This window comes from Typopeltis vanoorti, chromosome 3 (genome assembly GCF_054136105.1).
Source record: "Typopeltis vanoorti isolate ZY-2024b chromosome 3, IOZ_Tvanoo_1.0, whole genome shotgun sequence".
Lineage (NCBI taxonomy): Eukaryota > Metazoa > Arthropoda > Arachnida > Uropygi > Thelyphonidae > Typopeltis > Typopeltis vanoorti.
Window position 1 is genome coordinate 9,769,760 of NC_143551.1, and position 21,597 is coordinate 9,791,356.

Below are 21,597 nucleotides of genomic sequence, written 5' to 3' on the forward strand. Positions count from 1 at the left end.
GGATACAAAGGCAACTGATGTGAAGTCATCAGCCTCTATATACAAGTAACATAGTCATAAAGACACTTCATATGCAAGCTTTCTCTGCTTACACTTGGATAAAGGATTAAATGAGAACATAATTTCTTGATAAGTATAATTTACTTTCTAACCAAATGAAAAAAACTTTCTACATCTACTCTGATTCACAGTATTCTTTTTGATAGACACCATATATTTGATATTCAAATTGATATGGACCTGTGCATAAGACATTTTTTGTCATTAAATATTCAGATAATATATATAACTTTATTTAATAAATTCAATGAACTTACAGCATATGCCCTTTTGAACTGGTTCATCGCAACTAGTTCAGTTTCTAGAAGATCATTATGACTGGTCATTGCAGCTAATTCCTGCACCATAGATTCTCTTACTCTTTCCATCTGTACAATATCTGACTAAAATACAAATATATATAGAAACAATGTAATAGCATGAAAATATCATGCTACAGAAGAGTTACATATTATTTAGAAAAAGCTATCGTAAAATGATGGTGCAGAATGACCATCTAATGGTATAATTTAAAATAAATAATGGTAAATTAAAATTACTTTAATTATTACTATGTTATATTTATTGAAATTCAGCATAATTATAGAGGCTGAGATAACAAAAGCAAAGGGGAGAGGCTTATGCCAAAGAAGCATAAGCCCTTTTGAATTGGTTCAAGGCAACCAATTTCTGCCTAAAACACAAGGATATAAAGAAGCAGTGTTATAGTATGGACATGAAAGTCTCATGCTATAGAACAAACTACAGTCATTCACTCAACTTATGTCCGCTTGAGTTATGTACGTTAGAAGATATGTCTGTGATCCCATAATGTAATAAATAACATTTTCAAATATACTTTTGAACAAGAACCAAGGGAGCATAAAGTAAAAAGGTTTCTAATTAGCAACAATGCATCATGCACAGTGGCAAAAGCGCATTCAGCAGCAACCTTCCTCAGCAGTCGCCAATCAGCACACGTCTTTAACAGTTCCTCTGTTGATTTTGTGTTTGAGAAATAGGTTATTTCTGTATTATCATTAAATTGCACAAAATATCGCAAAATATTTTGTGATATTTTGTGTAACATGGTCCCTACATGCCCAATAAAAAAACCCAGTGAAGAATCATATAAAAAGAGGTGAGAAACTGACCTTGAAACAAAGTTGTGAGTTATAAAGCAACATGAATCTGGTAAGCCCATCAATGTGATCGCATATGACTTTGGATGATCTCATTCTACAGTGACAACCATTTTTAAAAATAAGGATAAAATCATAGAGGTTGTGAAAGGATCTGCTTCCATTAAATCAGCGATAGTGATGAACCAACGACAAGATCCTATCTGTGATATGGAAAAGCTACTTGCATCACTGATAAAGGACCTGAACCAAAAGTGCATACCCCTTAGTACTAAGACCATAACCACCAAGGCACTAAGTCTCTTCAACATGTTGAAGGAGAAAGCAGTACCGATTATGACTACGAATTCAATGCTTCTTCCAGTTGGTTCATGAGATTCAAGCAGCAATTTGTGCTGCATAATGTGAAAATGTATGGTGAATCTGCAAGTGCCGATGAGAAGGCTGCGAAGGAGTTTATGGAGAAATTGGATAAAATTATTATGGAGGAAAATTATTTGCCACAGCAAATAATTTTCAAATACTCCAAACATTATTTCACTGATCAAACCAATGGATCCGAGAGTTCTTGCAATATTTAAGGCTTATTAACTATGGAGAACTTTTTCACAAGCCATTTCTGCCACTGAAGGAAATGATCAGACTCTAATGCAATTCTGGAAAGCATTCAATATTTATCATGCTATTAAAAATATTACTGTGGCTTGGGACAAAGTGGCATATGGAAAAAGACATTAACAAGGTTTGTGCATGATTTTGGAAGTTTTGAAAAAAAATGAAGACCTTTGCAAACTGAGGGAAGAAATAGTGGATCTAGCAAACAATCTGAATCTCTAAGTGAATGATGACATAGTTAAACTCATAGAAAGTGCCCCTGAAGAGTTGATCACCGAAGAATTGGTCGAACTGGAGGAACAATGTGGTGCAGAAAAGGAAGAACAAGAAAAGAAAGAGGGAAAAGAGAAACAAAAAAGAAGTAGTTAAACAATTCACAGTGAAGTTCTTGCAGAAATGTTCTCTGCAGTTAGCGATGTTCTCAAAATGGCTGAAGACATGGATCTTAATGCTGAACACTACTTAATAGTAGAAAGGAAAGTACATGATGCGTTTGCTTGCTATAAACAAATTTATGATGAAAAGAAGAGGAATAAGCAAAGCACATTGGATATTTTCATCAAAAAAAAAAAAAAAGGTTACACTAGAGGAGTTGCAGCCTAGCCCTTCACATAGGGAAAGTAATAAAGATGTGATTGTGGAGGAAGATTTGGGTGCTTATTCTCCTGTTTTATAGTGGCAGTAATGTACAGTACAGTTTCATAAGATTTAAAAATTAAAATTACAGCATACTTATTATGGTTAAGTCTCTAATCCTTATAACTCTGTTGATTTAATGTATCGACTTACATCCTGCCAGATGGAAGGGAACTCTGACATAAGTCGAGGGATGACTGTTATTTAGAAACATTAGTATAAAATGAAAGTCCCCTTCTAGATCTATCTCTGATCCAGATTTGATTTGATATTAATGATAGTAAAGTTAATTAAAGTTACTTTAATTATGACTATGTTATGCTTACTTAAATTTAGGATAATTAGAAGATAAGGAAAAAAAAGAATACATTTATTAAAAGATAAGATAACAGAGATACATTGTTTAATAGCTCAACAGAACACATGAAGCAAAACTAATGTTTGCTTTTTGGAAGTTTTGAAAGTGAGTCAATAACTTACAAGAATACAATCTTCCTAAAATGAAATTCCACTTTAGCATTACACCATTTGCTTCTAATAACTATAACTAGAGCATGTAAATGAACTTTTTTTTAATCAACAAATTTTCATTATTATTATTATTTAGTGTGTCTATCTCCTGACATGCATTTTTTAAAATGCAATAAAATAAAATAACTTTATAGATGCAACACACATGCACGCACGCACATGCTCACCCACCCACACACACCTTCTTATAAGAAACCTTGTGGGGGATCCCTCCTTTCTATCTATACATGTTGCTTCTGCTGAGAGAGTAAATAATCTTAGGGAAATATAATTTGAGGGGATTTTTTTAAATTTTTTATATCAGCCTCACATATGAGAGGTCCCAAGATATATGACATAACAATATAATGTGTGGGCAAAAAGTCTAATTTTTATTACACTGGAATACAAAAAACATGGATACAATAAAAATCAAATGCACTCTGTTCTTTATATATAAATAAATTTCAGTGTTTAATTTATTTATATTACTGATTTTTACCTGTAACTGACTTATTTCTCCTTCTCTTTGTTTTTTGCCCACACAATATAATGTGTGGGCAAAAAGTCTAATTTTTATTACACTGGAATACAAAAAACATGGATACAATAAAAATCAAATGCACTCTGTTCTTTATATATAAATAAATTTCAGTGTTTAATTTATTTATATTACTGATTTTTACCTGTAGCTGACTTATTTCTCCTTCTCTTTGTTTTAACTGAGATTGGAGACCTTCAAGCAGTGATGCAACATTTCCTCCACGAACAGTATCATACAAGGAGATGCGATGAAAACTATTTGTAGCTGATGTATCCAATCCAGCTTCTAAGTGATCATCCTAAAATAGTAAAATACATTTCAGCAATTTATATATATATATATATATGTGTGTATTGGTGAAATTTTCAAGGAACTTGCATTCCACTAATACAAAACACATACCCTTGCCACTCATCCCCATTCCTGTATGAATGCCTACATCAACTATCTTTATAATATCTTTATAATTAAACCTCCAAATTTCTGCACCAATGTGAATATTTTCTTTTATATAATTAATATACAATAGTTGGCTCATCTATGAGCCAAATTGTTCTTCTCTGGACAGCATAAAGGATTTTAGGGAGGTTATAGGTGCACCACCCCAAACATGTCAGTGTATTCTAAGGATGGCTGGATTTGGGATTTGTATAGAGTTAGTACCTGAGTGGGTGTAAAATAGCATCTTGAACAGAAGAAACTGTTTAGTTTTTTGGATGCTGAGGAAAAAATGTGATAAGTTTATGCCAGAAGAGGCGTCTAGTGAACCGTGTATTGCAAGCTGAGATCTCACTTTCAAGAAAAAAAGGAAAGGTATTTTGATGTCACTGAAGGTGACCAGATTGTTCTTGCTCCTCTGAAGGATGGTTGTAGATGATCATAAAGCTTTGGATGTCTGAGCAATGAATGGCTTGTCAAATGAGTAGGATGAGTGAAGAGTACTATCATCCACAGAGCTGTAAACTTGATTAGTGGGGCTTGAAAGTAGGCCATTTATACAAAGGAGAAAGAAAGCAGGGATAAAATATAGCTCTAAAATACTCATTCATTGGTGGTGAAGCTTGAAGACAGGGAAACAGCCAACCTGATATGTAGTTAAAGGATGGCAATTTGTTTAGCAGGTCTCAATGCCAGATATGATCAAAAGCTCTGGAAATGTCAAGAATGACAGCATACTCTAAACCTTTACATGGCAGGTGTTCATGTGATGGGTGATGTAGGCTAAGAGGTCAGCCATGAATGGTGGAAAAGTTGACTTGGATGACTTTTTCCATTATTTTGGAGAAGACTGATGTAATGGCAATTGGTTGATAATTTGATGGTATACCTCTATCTCCATTTTTTGGAATAGGTTGAATATATCATGCTTCAATAAAGGACAGCAGAAATGATATAGGACAGGTGTTAGCTCTAGGAAACAATGTTTGAGTACAACTGGGGAGACGGCATCAGGACCAGAAGACTTTAGTGTCCATGATATTTAATAATTTTCTGAGGTCTTTTTGCTAAAAAATATAGGAGGCACAGTTGCTTGGATTCCAGTATATTAAGTGCCAATGTACTTTGATCATCTATGTGAGATTAAAAGTAAAACAATGATGCTAGGAGGTCAACTTTATCTTTGAATGATGTAACAGCAGTGCCATTACAGAGAGAGAGAGAGAGAGAGAGAGGTGGAAGTACAGATAAGCAGAAATGGCATCTGATGGCCTTAGCAAGGAACCAGAGGAAATGGCTTCCATATGAACAGGAGACAAATTTCCTGTTTTTGGCCTTTATGAAATCAGATTTAGATCTATAGATGACTGTTTTGTATTTGTTGTGTGCTTCAGCTTAAGCTGAGTATGAAGCTAGGGTTCTCGATGAAAGCTACCTGAGGTAAGCTGAATTTTTTCTTTCGAATGCTTTGTTACACTTTCTGTTAATTCACAACTTGGAATGCGAATGAGGATAATTCTGTGATGCACTGAGAGCAGATGTTTGAGTAAGAAGAGTAAAAGCAATAGTCAAACCATGGAAAGGTAACGGAGAAGTTCCGAAGTTCATCTTGGCAGAGAGAGGACACATGATCTCTACAGTGTATATAGAAGGAGAACTGGTTAAAAACAGATCACGAACAATGGGAGAGTGAAGAGGGTTATAAGGAATTTGACTAGGGGTAGATATATGATTTCCATTAGATCATTCAAAGACTTCTGCATCTCATCCAGCTTGGTCAGTGGTGTTTGAAAGGGGAAGGTGACTTCACTATTTCAATAGCTGAACTGCAGATGGTTGAACTTCATGGAGAGGAAGGTAAAAAGGTCTGAGTGGCTATTGGAGTTTGGAAAACAGTAAATGTAGCAAATTATTATACAGGTATCTCCATACTTCTATCATGTCTCCTCTTATTTGCCTACCAGCTAGTTTTTGAAGCCCACGGATCAGCAATCTATTTTCAATCCATCTATGTCATTTACATTCTTCTCCCCCCACCCCTATGGATTATGGCAGCACCCAATTACATGTTTTGTTCTTTTGGTCTCTATTTCACACCAAACAACCTCAAATAAACTGCCCTTCTGCATCCCTGTTCCCCTAATGTACTTCAATTCTTTTTTGTCTGCTATCTACCATTAGCAAAATCCATACCCCATCCTGTTTCTTCTGTTTTCTCTGAATATATTCTATCCTTTGCATTCTATTCCTATGACCATATCATCCTCAGTCAACCAAAGGGACAAGGAAACCTTGAGCCAGAAGAGGTCAAAAGCAGGGGATTCTATGGTAGTCATTCTCTGACAAGCAATGTCAGATCTCACAAATGCAAAGATGGTATCCTTGTGGGGAAAGGAATTTAAGGTGGACAGCAGTGGATGTAGCTGCAATTTGAGTCTCTCTCAAGAGTAAGATGTGTGGTCTAGATCACAAATGCAAAGATGGTACCCTTGTGGGGAAAGGAATTTAAAGTGGACAGCAGTGGATGTAGCTGCAATTTGAGTCTCTCTCAAGAGTAAGATGTGTGGTCTAGATCTTCAAACTTTTTACACCTGTGGATCGGAGAAAATAGGAGAAATATTTCGTGGACCGGCTGACGGCTAAGACAGAAACATAAACCAATGTAGATAGTTTTTTTTTAATTAAATTCAATGTTATAAAATTACAATTTTTAGCTAGTGCGACATCTGCTGCTGCTTAGAGGTTAGATTGATATACGTGGCTGGAGCGTTGTTTCTGAAAGACGAAGCGCTGCAATAACATCCATTCGATTTATCTATTTGGTTTTTTATTTCTGACATGGCTGAAAAAGTCTTTTCACACTCAGAGATGGATATTCTTTTTTCGAGTGATATCCAAAATTGAGACAATGATTGTATTTTATGTCTGGACACCAGATTGACATCAGAAGGCAACTTGATCAGCTTTTCTTTTTCATGTGGATCAAGTGCACATGATTTTATATCTTCCAAGAAGGGATTATAATCCCTCATAAAGGTAACCTCTGGATTAATAATTATTAATCCAGAGGTTACCTTTATGAGGATCCTCATTTTCAGGGAAATAATTATTTAAAGTTTTCAGCTAACGCCTTTAAATGTTGACTTATTATGTTGATTATGACTTTCTTGTTGACATCAGCAGCAATCAAAAATTATCGCAAAAGTGGAAACATTTCTATATTATTTCTCAGTGTAAAAATATTTGTACAAGACCCCTGAAGAGAATATTAAGTTCATTAAGAAGGCTAAATATGTCTGCCATATACACAAGCTAAGTCATCCATTCCTCATTCAACAAAGGCTCTACTAGGTCAGATTTTCACTCTCACAGAAACTGCTTTATTTCTTCCCTCATTTCAAAGAGGCATGCAAGAACTCTTCCTCTCGATAACCACCTCACTTCTGCATGGAGAAGGAGATGTTGGTGATGTGAGTCCATACTCTCGCACAGTGTCGTGAACAGCCTGGAGTTCATAGCTCGACTACAAATTTCATTAATGATCTTCACCACATCATTCATCACAGTGTTCAGTTCAGTAGAAAGCTTCTTTGCAGCTAGGTGCTCCTGGTGGATCATACAGTGAGTGGACAAAACTTCTGGGTGCACGACTTCCTTTATTTTCGCAACTACTCCTGAGTGACGTCCAGTCATGCTCATAGCACTGGCCATACACACTCTGACGCATTTGCTCCAGTCTAAGCCCTGCGCTTGAAAATACCGGTCAAGAGCATTAAATATCTTTGAACTAGTGGTCCATCCAGATAAGTCAAGGCAACAAAGAAGTTCTTCCCTTAAGTCTTCATCTTCACTATACCTCATGAAGCAAAATAGGATAGCATTACTCACGTCAGTTGATTCATTAAGTTGAATCGCGAAGCATCTCAATTTCTTTATCTCCTCTACAATTTGCTTTTCAATATCAGTGGCCATATCAATAATTCTCCTCTGAATGGTGAAAGCGACATAGCCTCCAGTTTTTTAGTGGCTTGAGGACCCAAAATTTCTCACACGACATCTAAGATGCAAGGCTTTACTAACTCTTTACCAATAAAATAAAATAATAAACAGTTCTTCATTTTAGCTATACGAAGAGAAACTAAATAAGACGTTCGAAGCAGCGACTTGTAACTATCATTTTCATCATCATTTTCATTTCACTTTTCTGACTTTTCATCTGGTTATGTAATCTTTGAAAAAAGTCCAGTGGCTTATCAATAAAATCTCTATGCTTTGAATGCAAATGACGAGCAAGTTTGAAAGGTTTCAAAGCATCATTTGACAGAATTTTGGAACATACTACACACAAAGGCCGTGGCAACAGTTCACTGCCAGGGGCTACAATGAAACCAAGCTTTAAATAATCTTTGTTGAAACGCCTAACAAAGTTTCCTTTTCTTTTTTTTTGGTTTGTATTGCACATTCCGAAGTATCAATATATTTCTTTTTCTTTGTTTCTTCTAAATTTGAAGCACTAGTACTTGGCATACTTTTGGTACCATCACTACTTTTCTCCTGAATATTGTCTTTGCCTCTACTAAAGAAGGTTAAAAGGTTTTACTGTTTGACTTTTTTTGTCTCTATTTTGTAGGGTTTCAAATTTTACTAAAGAAATAACTTGTTTTCCGAAATACCACAGCACAATATTAGAAAACAATATGGACGAGCACGATAAAATAAATTTTTGTGACGTGTCGTCGACAGTCAAACTGATGCAATACTGACATTCAACAGCCGCGCACTTCGTCTATACTTCGTGCGCTACATTGTCACATGCAGTGTCCAAATCACGTAGCATCTACATGACCAGGGGAAATTTTTGGTGGACTGTCAGGAAATTTCTGCAGACCAGCGCCAGTCCGTGGACCACAAGTTGAAGAACAATGGTCTAGATGACTACAAGTGGTGCTGAACATCATTTATGTTGGTGTTAATGTCATGGATATTAGTAAAGTGAATGCGAACATAAGTTTTTAATGTAGAGATTCTGGTGTGATTTATAAGTTGTGAATGCTCTGTTTTTTTTTTGTTTTTTTTTCTGAGATTGGTTTCTGAGGGAGAAACAATTTTATCACAGCATCAATGCCAATGTTTGCATAATTCATAATAATATTACAGTCCTGTAACAGGTTAATTAGGATGAAAATTGTCAATACAAAATTAGTAATGATATCTTTTCATGTAGTTCTATCATAGTATCCCCATGAAGCATATCAGAAATTTGATGATTATATTTGATTTATAAAGTCAATTACCATTTGAGACAAAAACTTTAATAATAAAATTCAATGTTTATTCTTTACTTAAGGTCCTCTTTAGGAATATACATATTTATAAACATATGACTACATTACAGCAACTAGCAACATACCATAGTAAGTTATATCACATCTAAAACTATTTAATCTGTCTGGCCTGACCTCTTGCGGCAAAAAAATGAAATAAAATAAAATAAATAAAAATTACATGAAATTAAAATTTTTACAAAAAAAAAAAAGTAAGTAAGATTAATAATATTAACTAACTGTAAGGAGAGAATTTTGTGGTAGCATAATACCATCATAGTGATAATATGAGTTATGCTACCTTGCACAATGCTATGCACTGTATTATTATTATTATTATTGTTGTTGTATTTATTTAAAGATTAAAACAGATGCTACATTTAGGTATGTGACTTTCCTTGAGAGAACTTTTCATTTGTCTATTCACTGTTTCAAATTTAGCCAAACCTAACAAACAAAGCACTTTATTAATGTTTGTACATTTTTACCTGCAACCATTTGTTAATGCCCTCACTTGTTGAACTCATCCTTGATAATGCACAAGATGATGTAGGAGAAATATTGGTGCATCTTTCTGCTACAACAAGCTTTTTGTCCTGGAAGAGACATAAAACAGATTATATTACATAATTAAAATGCATGCTTGTAATAGTCTTGTTCAATTTAAAAAAAAGAAAAGAAAAAAAGCAGGCTTATTTTGATACATGTTTAAATTATTTAAACAATAATTCAAGCCATAGTTCAATATGTATTGCTACAATTAAATCATTAATGCTGGAGTTTATGTTCAATTACATGTACAGGATCTGACAGTTTCTCAGATTTTTCTCTTGGCCTAGAGAAAGGTACTAGAGAAAAACTGGTGAGAAGCAGGATATACAGAAATGGGTTGATAACAGCAGGATACAATTTAAAAATCTCTTCAATAGGACTTGGTGCCTCTTTGTTAAAATTGTGGGTTAATTATAACATGTGATGACATAGAATACCAAGGAAACTCCTTGTTGCACTGTTCAATAAATTTCTTCATCCATCCATTCATTATTATTATTACTATTATTATCAGCCCTCCAGGGAGACAAGGATTCATCGAGAGAGGCTATACATCACCCAAACCAGCTGACATACCTTCTCTTAAACTCATTCACACTAGATGCACTGACCACTTCAACAGGAAATCTATTCCACTCACTCACTGTTCTGTGAGACAAAAATCTAGCTCTTATCCCTTTCTTGATCATGAACAAACTTAACTTTCATGGATGCCCCTGTATTGTCTCCCTGCCTCCATATAATGAAAAATTTCATCAGACTATATTCGTCTTAAGTGTAGAGGACATAGGAGAGGATGGCTTACTTGTGAGTGAGCAGGACGTATTTGAGGCAATAAATAACCAATAAATAAAGGTTATAAGGAAGTGGAAACAAGATAAAATTTCTCCACTGCATAAAGGTGGTGATAAGGCTGAGGCTACAAATTATAGGCAAATCTGGAGTTGTGGTGAAGGTACTAGAGAAAAACTGATGAGAAGCAGGATACAGAAATGGGTTGATAACAGCAGTATTCTCGGTGGTTATCAGCATGGGTTGGTTAAAGAGAGATCATATTTTACTAACTTGTTTATGTACTATAAGAAGATGACAAACATCTTGGACAAGGGAGATGCATATACAGCAGTATACTTAGATTTTGCAAAACCTTTTGATAGACTACCACACAGCAAGCTGTTAAATAAACTGAAACACATGGAATTGGATAACAGACTTCTGAGTTGGATGACAGTGACTGGCTGTCAGATAGATATCAGAAAGTTGTATATGGGAGTGCAGCATCTCAAAAGAAAAAAGTCACTAAGTGGTGAGCTGCAGGAATCAGTTTTGGAACCATTGTTGTTCAATTTGTATATTAATGATATTGGGAAAGGTTGAACTTGTGATATGTAGCTGTTTTCAGATGATGCAAAATTGGAGAGAGCAAGGTAAAGTCAAGTGAATGTTACAGCCTTACAGGAGGACTTGAATAGATCGCATGAATGGGCAGGTAAGTGGAACTATCAGTTCAATGTTGCAAAGTGAAAAGTTTTGAAATTTGGTAAGCAGCGATGGGATGCAATATATACACTTGGTGGAAAAACATTAAATGGAGTAGAGGAGTTGAGAGATTCAGGGGGCCACATTGCACAAGTTGTGAAGACATCTTGTCACCATGACATCATGACATGCAGAAATAAAGAGGCTATGACACCACTGTATAAGGCCTTTATCAGGCCTCATATGGATTATTGTGTACAGATTTGATTACCAATTATGGATGTGTAAGAAAGGGTCCAGAGAAGATTTACAAAGGTGGTAACTGGTCTTTGGAATGTGAAGTAAGAGGTCAGATTGAGAAAATGTAAATTGCAAAGCCTCATGAATAGGAGGAGGAGGGAGAATATGATTGAGACATATCAGAGCATAAGGTTTTTTACATAAGATTTTTTACTCTCCAGGTAAATTGCATTTTATATGCAATTTACATGAAGTTGGTGAGTGGAATGCATTGACTGAGTGTGTTGTGAATGTAGACACATTGAATTGGTTTATGACACAGTTGGATGAGCTTTGTGTGTGATATCGTACCTACCATAATGAGTCGATGGAAGTCAGACATTAATAATAATAGTAATACCCATTCAGAAGTTTATAAACATCTAACATATAACCCCTCTTTCTCCTGTCAACCACAGTCTGTAGTCCACATACTGCAGACCTGCTTATTGCAGGCCTGAAGTGGCTTAAAAAAGTTCCGTTTCATCTCTAGGGCAGGATTTCCTGACTATGTAAAAAATAAATAAAAAATACAAAAAATTTTAAAAATTAATTTTAAAAAAGAGAATTAAATAAAATCCCCTGTCCCACTCGTGGAACTAATTTACTATAGGCTGACAACCTTTTGTGAATGGAAACCACATAAAAAATAAATAAATAAATAAAGCATTCTCCATTTGTCCTCATAACTGATATTCCAGTGGAACTCAGGAGGCCGAATCTGCATGCAGTAATCAAGGTGTGGTCTAATCAAGGCATTGTAAAGAGGCAAAATGAATATCTAAAATGTCAAAGTACACTTCAATGTCAGAATTATCCAGAAGTTGTATTTGCAATTCTGCTATGTGACCTCTGAACTGTAAATTCCTATCTACCATAATACCAAGATCCCTAGCTTCATCAGTTTCTTGTACCACAATCCTGATAATATAGCACACCACTGGAAATCTCATCACATCAAAGTGCATAAACTTACACCTACTAACACTGACATGAATAGCCATTATCATTTGCCCAAATTTCCAGCCTATTCAAATCATTCTGTAAGTGATGGATATCAATAGTATCCATGATAGCCCTGCTTATCTTTACATCAAGAACAAACAACTGAACATCTCCTGTTAGATCCTTCCTAATATCATTAATATACAGATTGAACAATAGCCCAAGGACTGAACCCTGGGGTACACCACTAGTCACCTTAAATCTGGCAATTCATATCCACACTAGCCAAGAGTTTATATTCCAAACCCATATGCAACAGACTTCCATGGGGTATCCTATCAAATATCTTAGCAAAATCTAACAGTATCATAGTGTATCCATTCCCTTTATCCGATTCAGCCCTAACATTGATATAAAATAGTTTTTACAGACAATTTTTGCATTTACCCCTTGTACATTGGGACTACCATACATTTTTCCCATTCATGTGGTATCTTTCCTGAGCCGAGACTGAAGTTATATAAACATGTCAAAGGCCTAGTCAATTTGGCTGACATTCCGTTAGCATACATGCTGGCATTCCATCTTTCCCTATTGCAGCAGCTCCTCAGCCTTATTCTCATGCACTTTTATCTCTTCGTTCAATGTAGTAACACAGTGCACTATGTTACATACACTTGGTTGATATATCTTATCAAAGTGATTACTCATTAACTGAACAATCTCATCAGCTTCAGACACAAGATCAAGAATCTGTTATTCTTCCATCTTCATTCCATGAATAAAGGTTCTTTCTGTTACTTGTAGCATAACAATAAAATTATTTTGGATTGCCTTTAGTCTGCATAGCCAATTTCTTTTCATACTCCAATTTAGCTTTCTGCACAAGAGTCATAACTTTTCTGGTCTCACTCCCTCTGTCTTATTCTCGCAATATTCCTTCCACATCATCATCTTCTTATGGATGCCTCGCTTAATAAGATTGCATGTTCATTGGTATTCATTCATGTTAGGAAGAACATGCGATATTCTGATGGACCATGAGGTTTGCTTTAATATGAGTTTAAATACAAGTAAGGAACGTGCCATCGTAACTGACACAGCAGTTGAAGATTGTACGAATATTCAAAAAGTGTCTGGAATTGATAGCAAGAAAAAAGTTCGATTGACGATAAAGCAGGTGATAATGATGTTGAAAAACAAAGTGCAATCAATAGTAAGTTGGTGGATAAGGTTGACAGTGAACAAGTGTGTGTGTGTGTGTGTGTGACTATTGAAAAAATAGCAAGAGTGAATGCTAACAAAAAAAGAATACAAGATTTGAAAGCTCAGTTGGTGAAGATGAGACAAGAGAGGAGGCGAATGTAAAGTGAAATGAAGAGAACTGGAAAGATGTATGGAAGAGTGAAGAAGACGAAAACAAATGATGTCGGTATGACAAAGGTCACGAAAGCCCAGCAACTGGTGTTGTTTGCTGATTCAATTATCAGAGGTGTACTAAACGAGAAGATGCACAAGGTTTGTTTTCTGGGAGGTAAAATGAATAGATTGATTGAGGCATTGACTATGAGGATTAAGCCAGCAAAGAAGTTACTAGTGGTACTAGGGACAAATGACTTGAATGGGAACAAGAAGAATGTAAGGGTAGATATCACGAGGTTCTTTAGAAGGATAAAAGATAACAGTGTTGCCCAAGTATGGAAGTGATGAGATCAGGTGGATAGCAAGAATTATGAATGATGTGTTAGCAGAAATGTGTGAAGAGAAAGGAGTGCAGTTTGTTAATTCATGGAAATGAGTTTAAAGAAAGATTTAAACTGTATAAGAGTGATGAACCGCATTTGAATGGTTTGGTGTGAATCATTTAGAGACTGCTGTGGTGAAAGAGAGAACAATGAGTGCAGAGAATGAATCTGAGCAAGTAAGAAGCAATGTGAGAGAGAGAGAGTAAGGTAGGAGGGATTGAAGTCGAGCTTATGAATCAAGACATGGATAGCATGAGTATATTGAGTGAGAAAACAAGTGTGCAGAACAAACAGGGAAATGGAGAGACTCAGAGTGAAGAGGAAAACACAGTGTGAGAAAGGCTGATGTTCCAAGAGGATATGAATGCGTGCGTAGACACAAAGGGAAGGGAATAACCTGGGATGTAGGGAAAGCAGTTGGATTGGAAGAAAGCAGTGGAATGAACAAGGAAACAAGAAATGGGTTGAGGAAAATATGGGATCAATGTGGGAATGAAGTCACATCTACGAGGGTGGTCTGAAACGTTCTTGACATAACAATGAAAAAACTAATTTATAATTTCAAAATTATTTTTATTTTTCAACATAATCTCCCTTAAGACTAATACATTTATTCCAGCGATGATCCAGTGCCATTATCCCATTCCTGTAGTGGTTCTCACTAAGATCTGCAAAATACCCCTCTACAGCTGCAATCACCTCTTGATTCAAATAAAAACACTGACCAGCGAGGAAGAGTTTTAGTTTTGGGAAGACATAAGTCAGAGGGAGTCAAATCTGGAGAATAGGGTGGATGTTTCAATAATTCATAGTGCAGATCCCTTAATTTTCCCATTGCCAAAACACCTTTGTGGGTAGGTGCATGATCCTGATGAAAGATGATTTTTTCCTTCTGCAAACCAGACCCGTTTTTTTTTTTCTCACGAATTTTTTCATCTAGTCTGGTTAAAAGATCAGAATAATATTCCCCAGTTATTGATTTACCCTTTTCAAGATAATTAATAAACAAAATGCGTTCAACATTTCAAAACACCGATGCCATGACCTTTCCTGCTGATGGAACCGAATTTGTCTTATCTTCTTTGGCGCTGAACAACCGGCTTCTGTCCACTGTTTAAACTGCTGTTTGAATTCTGGTGTGTAATGGTGTATTCAAGTCTCATCCATAATAATAAATTGATGCACAAAATCAGTTTTATTCTTGTTAAAACGCTCCACACACTGTTCAGAGATTTTCATGCGAGTACATTTTTTATCTGCTGTGAGAAACCGTGGCACCCATCTTGCACAAAGCTTTTTCATTTGCAAGTCTTCATGCAAAATATATCCTACACGTTCTTTTGAAATGTCTATAGTCTCAGCAATTTCACACACTTTGACTTGCAGGTCATCCAATACCATATATCAAGGGGTCGCTTGGTGTCACACTGATTAGATCATCGGCTTGTCGAGAGCTCCTGAAAAGATTAGTAGTATTTTGTGTTAACATTAGATATTTTACTAGAATTTTAAGTAGTATTGTTTGCTTTTTGTTTCTTGGTGTGTCTGTGAAATTTTTGCATGTTATCTGTTATTTTAATTATTATTTTTAAGATAAGATAGCGTACACGTGACACCGATAAAGAAAAAAATGGCGGCCAGGTCGCCATGTTTGCTTAAGAGTTTTGATGTAAACGAATTTATGCAATATGCTGTCTGTGAGATGTATGCCTTGCGAAGAGCGGTGAGAGTCTGGTTAGAAAGTGATAGTGGAGTTAATATGTGCAGAAAGTGTAAAGAGAATGACGATTTCAAGCGTGTTTCGTGTGTCGAGAGTGATATCGTTAACGATAGTCAGAATGTAGAAAATGGTGGTGTGCTAGAGAATTGCGAGGTGGTGCTAGATAGGTGTGAAAGCGTTGCTGAAAGTGTAAATGAAGGTAGAAATACAGAAAGAATGGATGATTTGATCGATAATGAAAATGGTGAGATAAATGCGAGTAGCGAAATTGCCCGTTTGAACGGTGCGATACACAGAGCTAAAAGACAACTGGAGCGTACGGAAAAATGTGTGTTGAATGTACCGACAAATAACCGGCGGAAGTCTGTGACGGCAAATAATAGAATGTTCGTAAACGTTCAATAAAATGAAGGAGCGAGTGCTGTATGAGAATTCGCTATTAAGAGGTGTAATAATTGGGAGTTTAACGAAGTCGTACCAGCCAGGTGCGAACATAAAGGACGTCAGCGAATCTATTCGACTGCAAAAACAGAGGGTGAAAGAGATGATAATCGTGGCAGGAACGAATGATTTGAAAGAGGACAAAATGGAAATGATAGAGGATGTGAGGGAGTTATTTGAGGTAGCAAAAGAGAAGAGTGAGAGAGTTAGGATGGTGAGTATCTTACCGCGGTATGACAGCGAAGTGTTTACAAGGAGGGCCATAATTGCCAATAACTTTATGCGTGGGTTATGCATGGAGAGTGGTGTGGAATTTGTGATTTGTGGAATGAGTTCGATGGGCGAAAGGACTTATATAAGATGGATGGGTTACATTTGAATGGAGTTGGTGTACGGAGACTTGGAAAAGTGTTGATGAATGATGTGGAAGCGGATGTACAGACTCAGGGAAACTAGATTTATTAAGAGGGGGGGGGATTAGATATGCAGACTTTAGGAAGGCAGTTAAGTGTATGAATGAGTATAATATGCCCGAGAGAGTACGACAGACAACAAATCAGAATGGGATAGTTAGTATAAGGCATCAAAGTAGGGATGGGACAAATGGGCTTCTGCGATTCATATACACTAATGCCAGGAGTATTAGGAACAAGAAGGAAGAGTTTTTGGCCATGGTTGGCACTTCCAGACCACAGGTTGTTGGTATTAGTGAAACATGGCTGACAGAAGATGATAAAGTTAGTGGGATTGAATGCAACGGGTATAGCGTGTTCAGGAGTGACAGGGTGAATAAAAAGGGGGGAGGAGTGTTACTGATGATAGCTGATGAGCTTCAGCCAAGGAGTATAGAAGTTGAACTGCAGGATGGGGAAAAAAGCACATTTGAGGCTGTTTGGTGTGAGATAGAATCTAGCAGAACAAAATATACAATTGGGTGCTGCTATAGACCAGGTGATGGAATAGATGGTGGGGATAGTATGCATAAGCAAATAGAAGAAATGAGTGGAAGGAGGGTAATTATTATGGGTGATTTCAATTATGGTAACATTGACTGGAAAGAGGAGAGGGCACATGGGAGGAAGGAATTGGATTTTATGCGGTTATTAAGGGACAACTATCTACAGCAACATGTAGTGGAAAATACCAGGGGGCAGAGAGTGCTGGACCTAGTAACTGCAACTGAGAATGTGGCTGTAACGAACATGACCATGTTGCCACCAAATGGTGAGAGTGACAATAAGGTCATGACTTGGGAGTTGGCTAAAGGAGTCGAATTTACAATTAAGACAGGGTATATGTGGAATTACCGGGCTAGTAAGTATGACAAGCTTAGGTGTGTGCTTGGCTCAATGCCATGGCATGTAAAACTGCAAGGGCTGGATGTTGATAGTGCATGGGAGGTGGTTAAGAACTGTTTGCAGGAGGCGATGGTTGACTGTATACCAAGAGTCAGAATAATAGATCAAGTAGGGGTTAAATGGATGAATAACACTATTAAGCTTGAGCTGCAAAAAAAGAAACAATTGTGGAGTGAATATAAGGAGAAGGGTGACCATCAGGCACAGGAACAGTATAAAGCTCAGGCCAGGATGGTAACAAGGGTGGTAAGAAAAGCAAAAGAAGATTACGAAAGGAAATTGGCCACGCAGGCTAAAGAGAATCCCAAACAGTTTTTTCAATATGTTGCAAGTAAAAGGAAAAATGCTCATGGTAGAATGATCTTAAAAAATGCTGAGGGTAGGGAGGTAACCGAATCAGTCGATATTGTGGAATTACTGAGCGAGCACTTTGCAAGAGTATATCATCCAGTGGTGACTTTGAAGGAATGGAAGAACCAACAGCTTATACTGGAATTGTGATGAATGAAGTAGAGGTAACTAGTCTATTACAGAACCTCAATGTCAATACATCTGTGGGATTGGATGGTATACCAGCTCATGTCGTACGTGAAGCGGCTAAAAAATTGCCAGTGCCCTTGACCATTTTGTTTAATTTGAGCCTCAGGTCTGGGTCAGTCCCGAGGGGGTGGAAAGAGGGGAAAATAGTTCCGCTGCACAAAGGTGGTTCCAAGGCTGCTGTTGAAAATTACTGGCCAATCAGCATAACAGGAATCATTATCAAGGTCTTAGAGAAAATAGTCAAGAGGAAAATACAAGATTGGATAGAAGAAAATGGGATACTGTGTCGGGGACAGCATGGTTTTGTGAAGGGTAGGTCATGCCTCAGTAACTTGCTCACGTATTATAACACAGTGACAGTTGAACTGGATAAGGGTAATGGGTTTACAGTGATTCTACTGGACCTTGCTAAGGCCTTTGACAGGATACCACATGGAATTCTAATCAGTAAATTGCAGCATATGGGGATATACATAGGGTTGGTGAGATGGACAGGAGGGTGGTTGACGGAGAGATATCAGAGAGTGGTTTACTCAGGAGTAGAGTCCACAAGACGGCCTGTGACTAGTGGTGTGCCACAAGGATCTGTTCTTGGACCACTGCTGTTTAATTTGTTCATAAATGATATAGGAAAGGATCTGAGAGGAACAGTTCATTTGTTTACGGATGATGCGAAGTTGGGTAGGGCAATAGTGAATGCAGATGACGTCAAAATTTTGCAGGATGATTTGGATAGATTGGAGGTCTGGGCTAAGGAGAATGGATGTCAATTTAATGTGGCAAAATGCAAGGTTATGCATTTTGGGGTGAAAAGATTGGCGGCAGTTTACTGCATTGGTGGAACCGTGCTCCAGGAAATTGATGAGGCATGAGATTTAGGAGTGTTGGTGGATAAGGAATTGAAATTTAGGGAACACATTGCAAAAGTGGCCAAATCAGCTCATCAAATCACTTGGTTGCTAAAGAATACGTTGACAAGCAGGTTATTGTTCCTCTGTATCGAGCCTTGATAAGACCCCATCTCGACTACTGTGCTCAGATTTGGTCACCTAGGTTTCTTCTTGATCGGGAGGAGGTGGAGAGGATCCAGAGGCGAGTGACCAAGATGATAGCAGGTCTGTGGAATGAACCTTATGAGAACAGGCTGAGGGTTTGTGGGTTGCAAAAATTGGTTGATAGGCGGAGGAGGGGAGATATGATTGAGACATTCAAATTACTGAAGGGTTTCTATAAAATTAATTCAGAAGATATTTTTGAGAACAGGGCTGGTTGTGGGAGGACTAGGGGACATCCATGGAAACTGGGCAAAAGTGTGGTTAGTAAAGGTGTTAGAGCTGGGTTCTTTACTTTTAGAGTAGTGAATGAGTGGAATGCGCTCCCTGAGCCTGTGGTGGATGCTGTGACAGTGAATGAGTTTAAGGCGAGGTATGATAGATACTGTATGAATGTCGAATAGTTGTGATGAATATGATTTGGGGCCTCCCTCGATGAGTCTAATGACTCCCTGGAGTTGCCCATAATAATAGTAATAGTAATATTGTGCAGTTGATCAATGATTTCTGGTGTTGTTACACTTTTTGGATCTCCTTCACGTGGATCATCTTTAAGGCTGGTACGACCATGTTTAAACTCAGCAGTTTTCTTAATTGTCGAAAACGAAGGGGAAAAGTGCCCATAAACTTTTATGAACTACTAATGAATTTCTTTTGGCATTAAACCTTCTTTTACAAAGAATTTTATAAGCACACGATACTCAATTTTATCCATTTCAAGGGATACAGACAACACTTTTGCTTCAGACAGCTAAAACAAACTACTTGATAGAATGACTAGCAATTTCAAATGGGTGCTTATGATAGATGTACCAACTTAGAAAAATAAATCTTGCCAATGGTGTTGCCATCCATGGTCAAGGCCAAGAACTTTTCAGACCACCCTCGTAATAAGTAGTGTATCAGTGAAACAAACTTATTATAGATCCAGTAATGAGCTGTTATGTTTGTATATAAATGCTAGAAGTATCAGAAACAATGGAAATGAAATGGTTGCATTGACTGAGTTCATTCACCCAAAAATTGTTGGTATAAGTGAGACATGGTTAGATGACATCTAGACAAGAACAGAGATGTAAGGGTAAGATGTATTTCGTGAAGATAAAAATCTTAAAAAGGGAGGTGGAATGCTATCTATTGATGATAGAAAAAGAGTTATGTCCATAAAAGGTTGAGATACAATAGGGAAATACTTGTAGTGGTTTCGAGACAGTATAGTGTGACACAGAAGTGAATAGAATGAAATAATTCATTGGATATTGGAAGTTTTTCCACTTGATTATACCATAAATTAAAGATACCAAGAAATTATATACTTGGTTTAATCCTTCATCCAAGTGTAAGGAAACAAAGTTTGCACCTGAAGTATTTTTGGGACTGGGACAACTCGTATTTAAAAGCTAATGACTTCACATCACTTGCCTTATATGTGCTTTGCATTATGGGATACTAAGGAAAGCGATGTGAAGCCATTAGCTTCTATATACGAGTTGCCCCAGTCCTGAAAATACTTCAGGTGCAAACTTTGTTTGTTTACACTTGGATAAAGGATTAAACCAAGTATATAATTTCTCATCATCATCATCAAATTCTTGCCATGTACCCACAAGGGGTGTACAGGATATGATAGTACTACATGAAAAAATTATATCATTACTAATTTCCTATCTACAATTTTCCACCAAATCAGTCTGTTACTTGTCAAGACTCCAACATTACCTGATCTTATATTTCTATCATCTAAGGCACTTTGTACCATATCAATCCACCTATATCTTGGTTTTCCTCTGGGTCGCTTTCCTGCCAACCTGGCAGAGAACACTTGTTTTGTTAATCTTTCCTCGCCCATTCTGTTTAGGTGACCATACCACCTGAGATTAGCTCTGCTAACGCATTCCTGGATGCTGACAATGTCAAGTTCTTTCCTAATATCCTCGTTTTTAATATGATATTGCCATTGATGCCATCTGTTCACGCCTATAATCTTTCTCAGGACTCTCATATCTGCAGTCTCTAGTCTTTGGTCAAGTGTTTTACATCTGACCCAGCTCTCAGATCCATAAGTTAAAACTGGTTTGAACACTGTCTTGTATACAGCTAATTTAGTGTTCCGACTAATTTCTCTCTTATTCCATATGAATTTATTCAATTGACTTCTCACCATACCAGCTTTGCTGATTCTGTTGTCTATTTCTATATTTAATTTACCATCTTCAGTAAAAATCGTGCCTAAGTAGC

At 36.8% G+C, this 21,597-nt stretch overlaps 1 protein-coding gene across 1 annotated transcript in view; it reads right to left on the bottom strand.

The window, feature by feature from the left end:
* LOC150107904 (TATA element modulatory factor-like) overlaps window positions 1-21,597 on the bottom strand; it is a 483,854-nt gene that overhangs the window by 69,994 nt on the left and 392,263 nt on the right. Inside the window, exons 20-22 of the mRNA XM_090390537.1 lie at window positions 9,737-9,844; window positions 3,629-3,784; window positions 318-443 (exon numbers count right to left, since the gene is read on the bottom strand). Coding sequence (XP_090246663.1) covers window positions 318-443; window positions 3,629-3,784; window positions 9,737-9,844 — 390 coding nt within the window. The remainder of the gene's footprint in view (window positions 1-317; window positions 444-3,628; window positions 3,785-9,736; window positions 9,845-21,597) is intronic.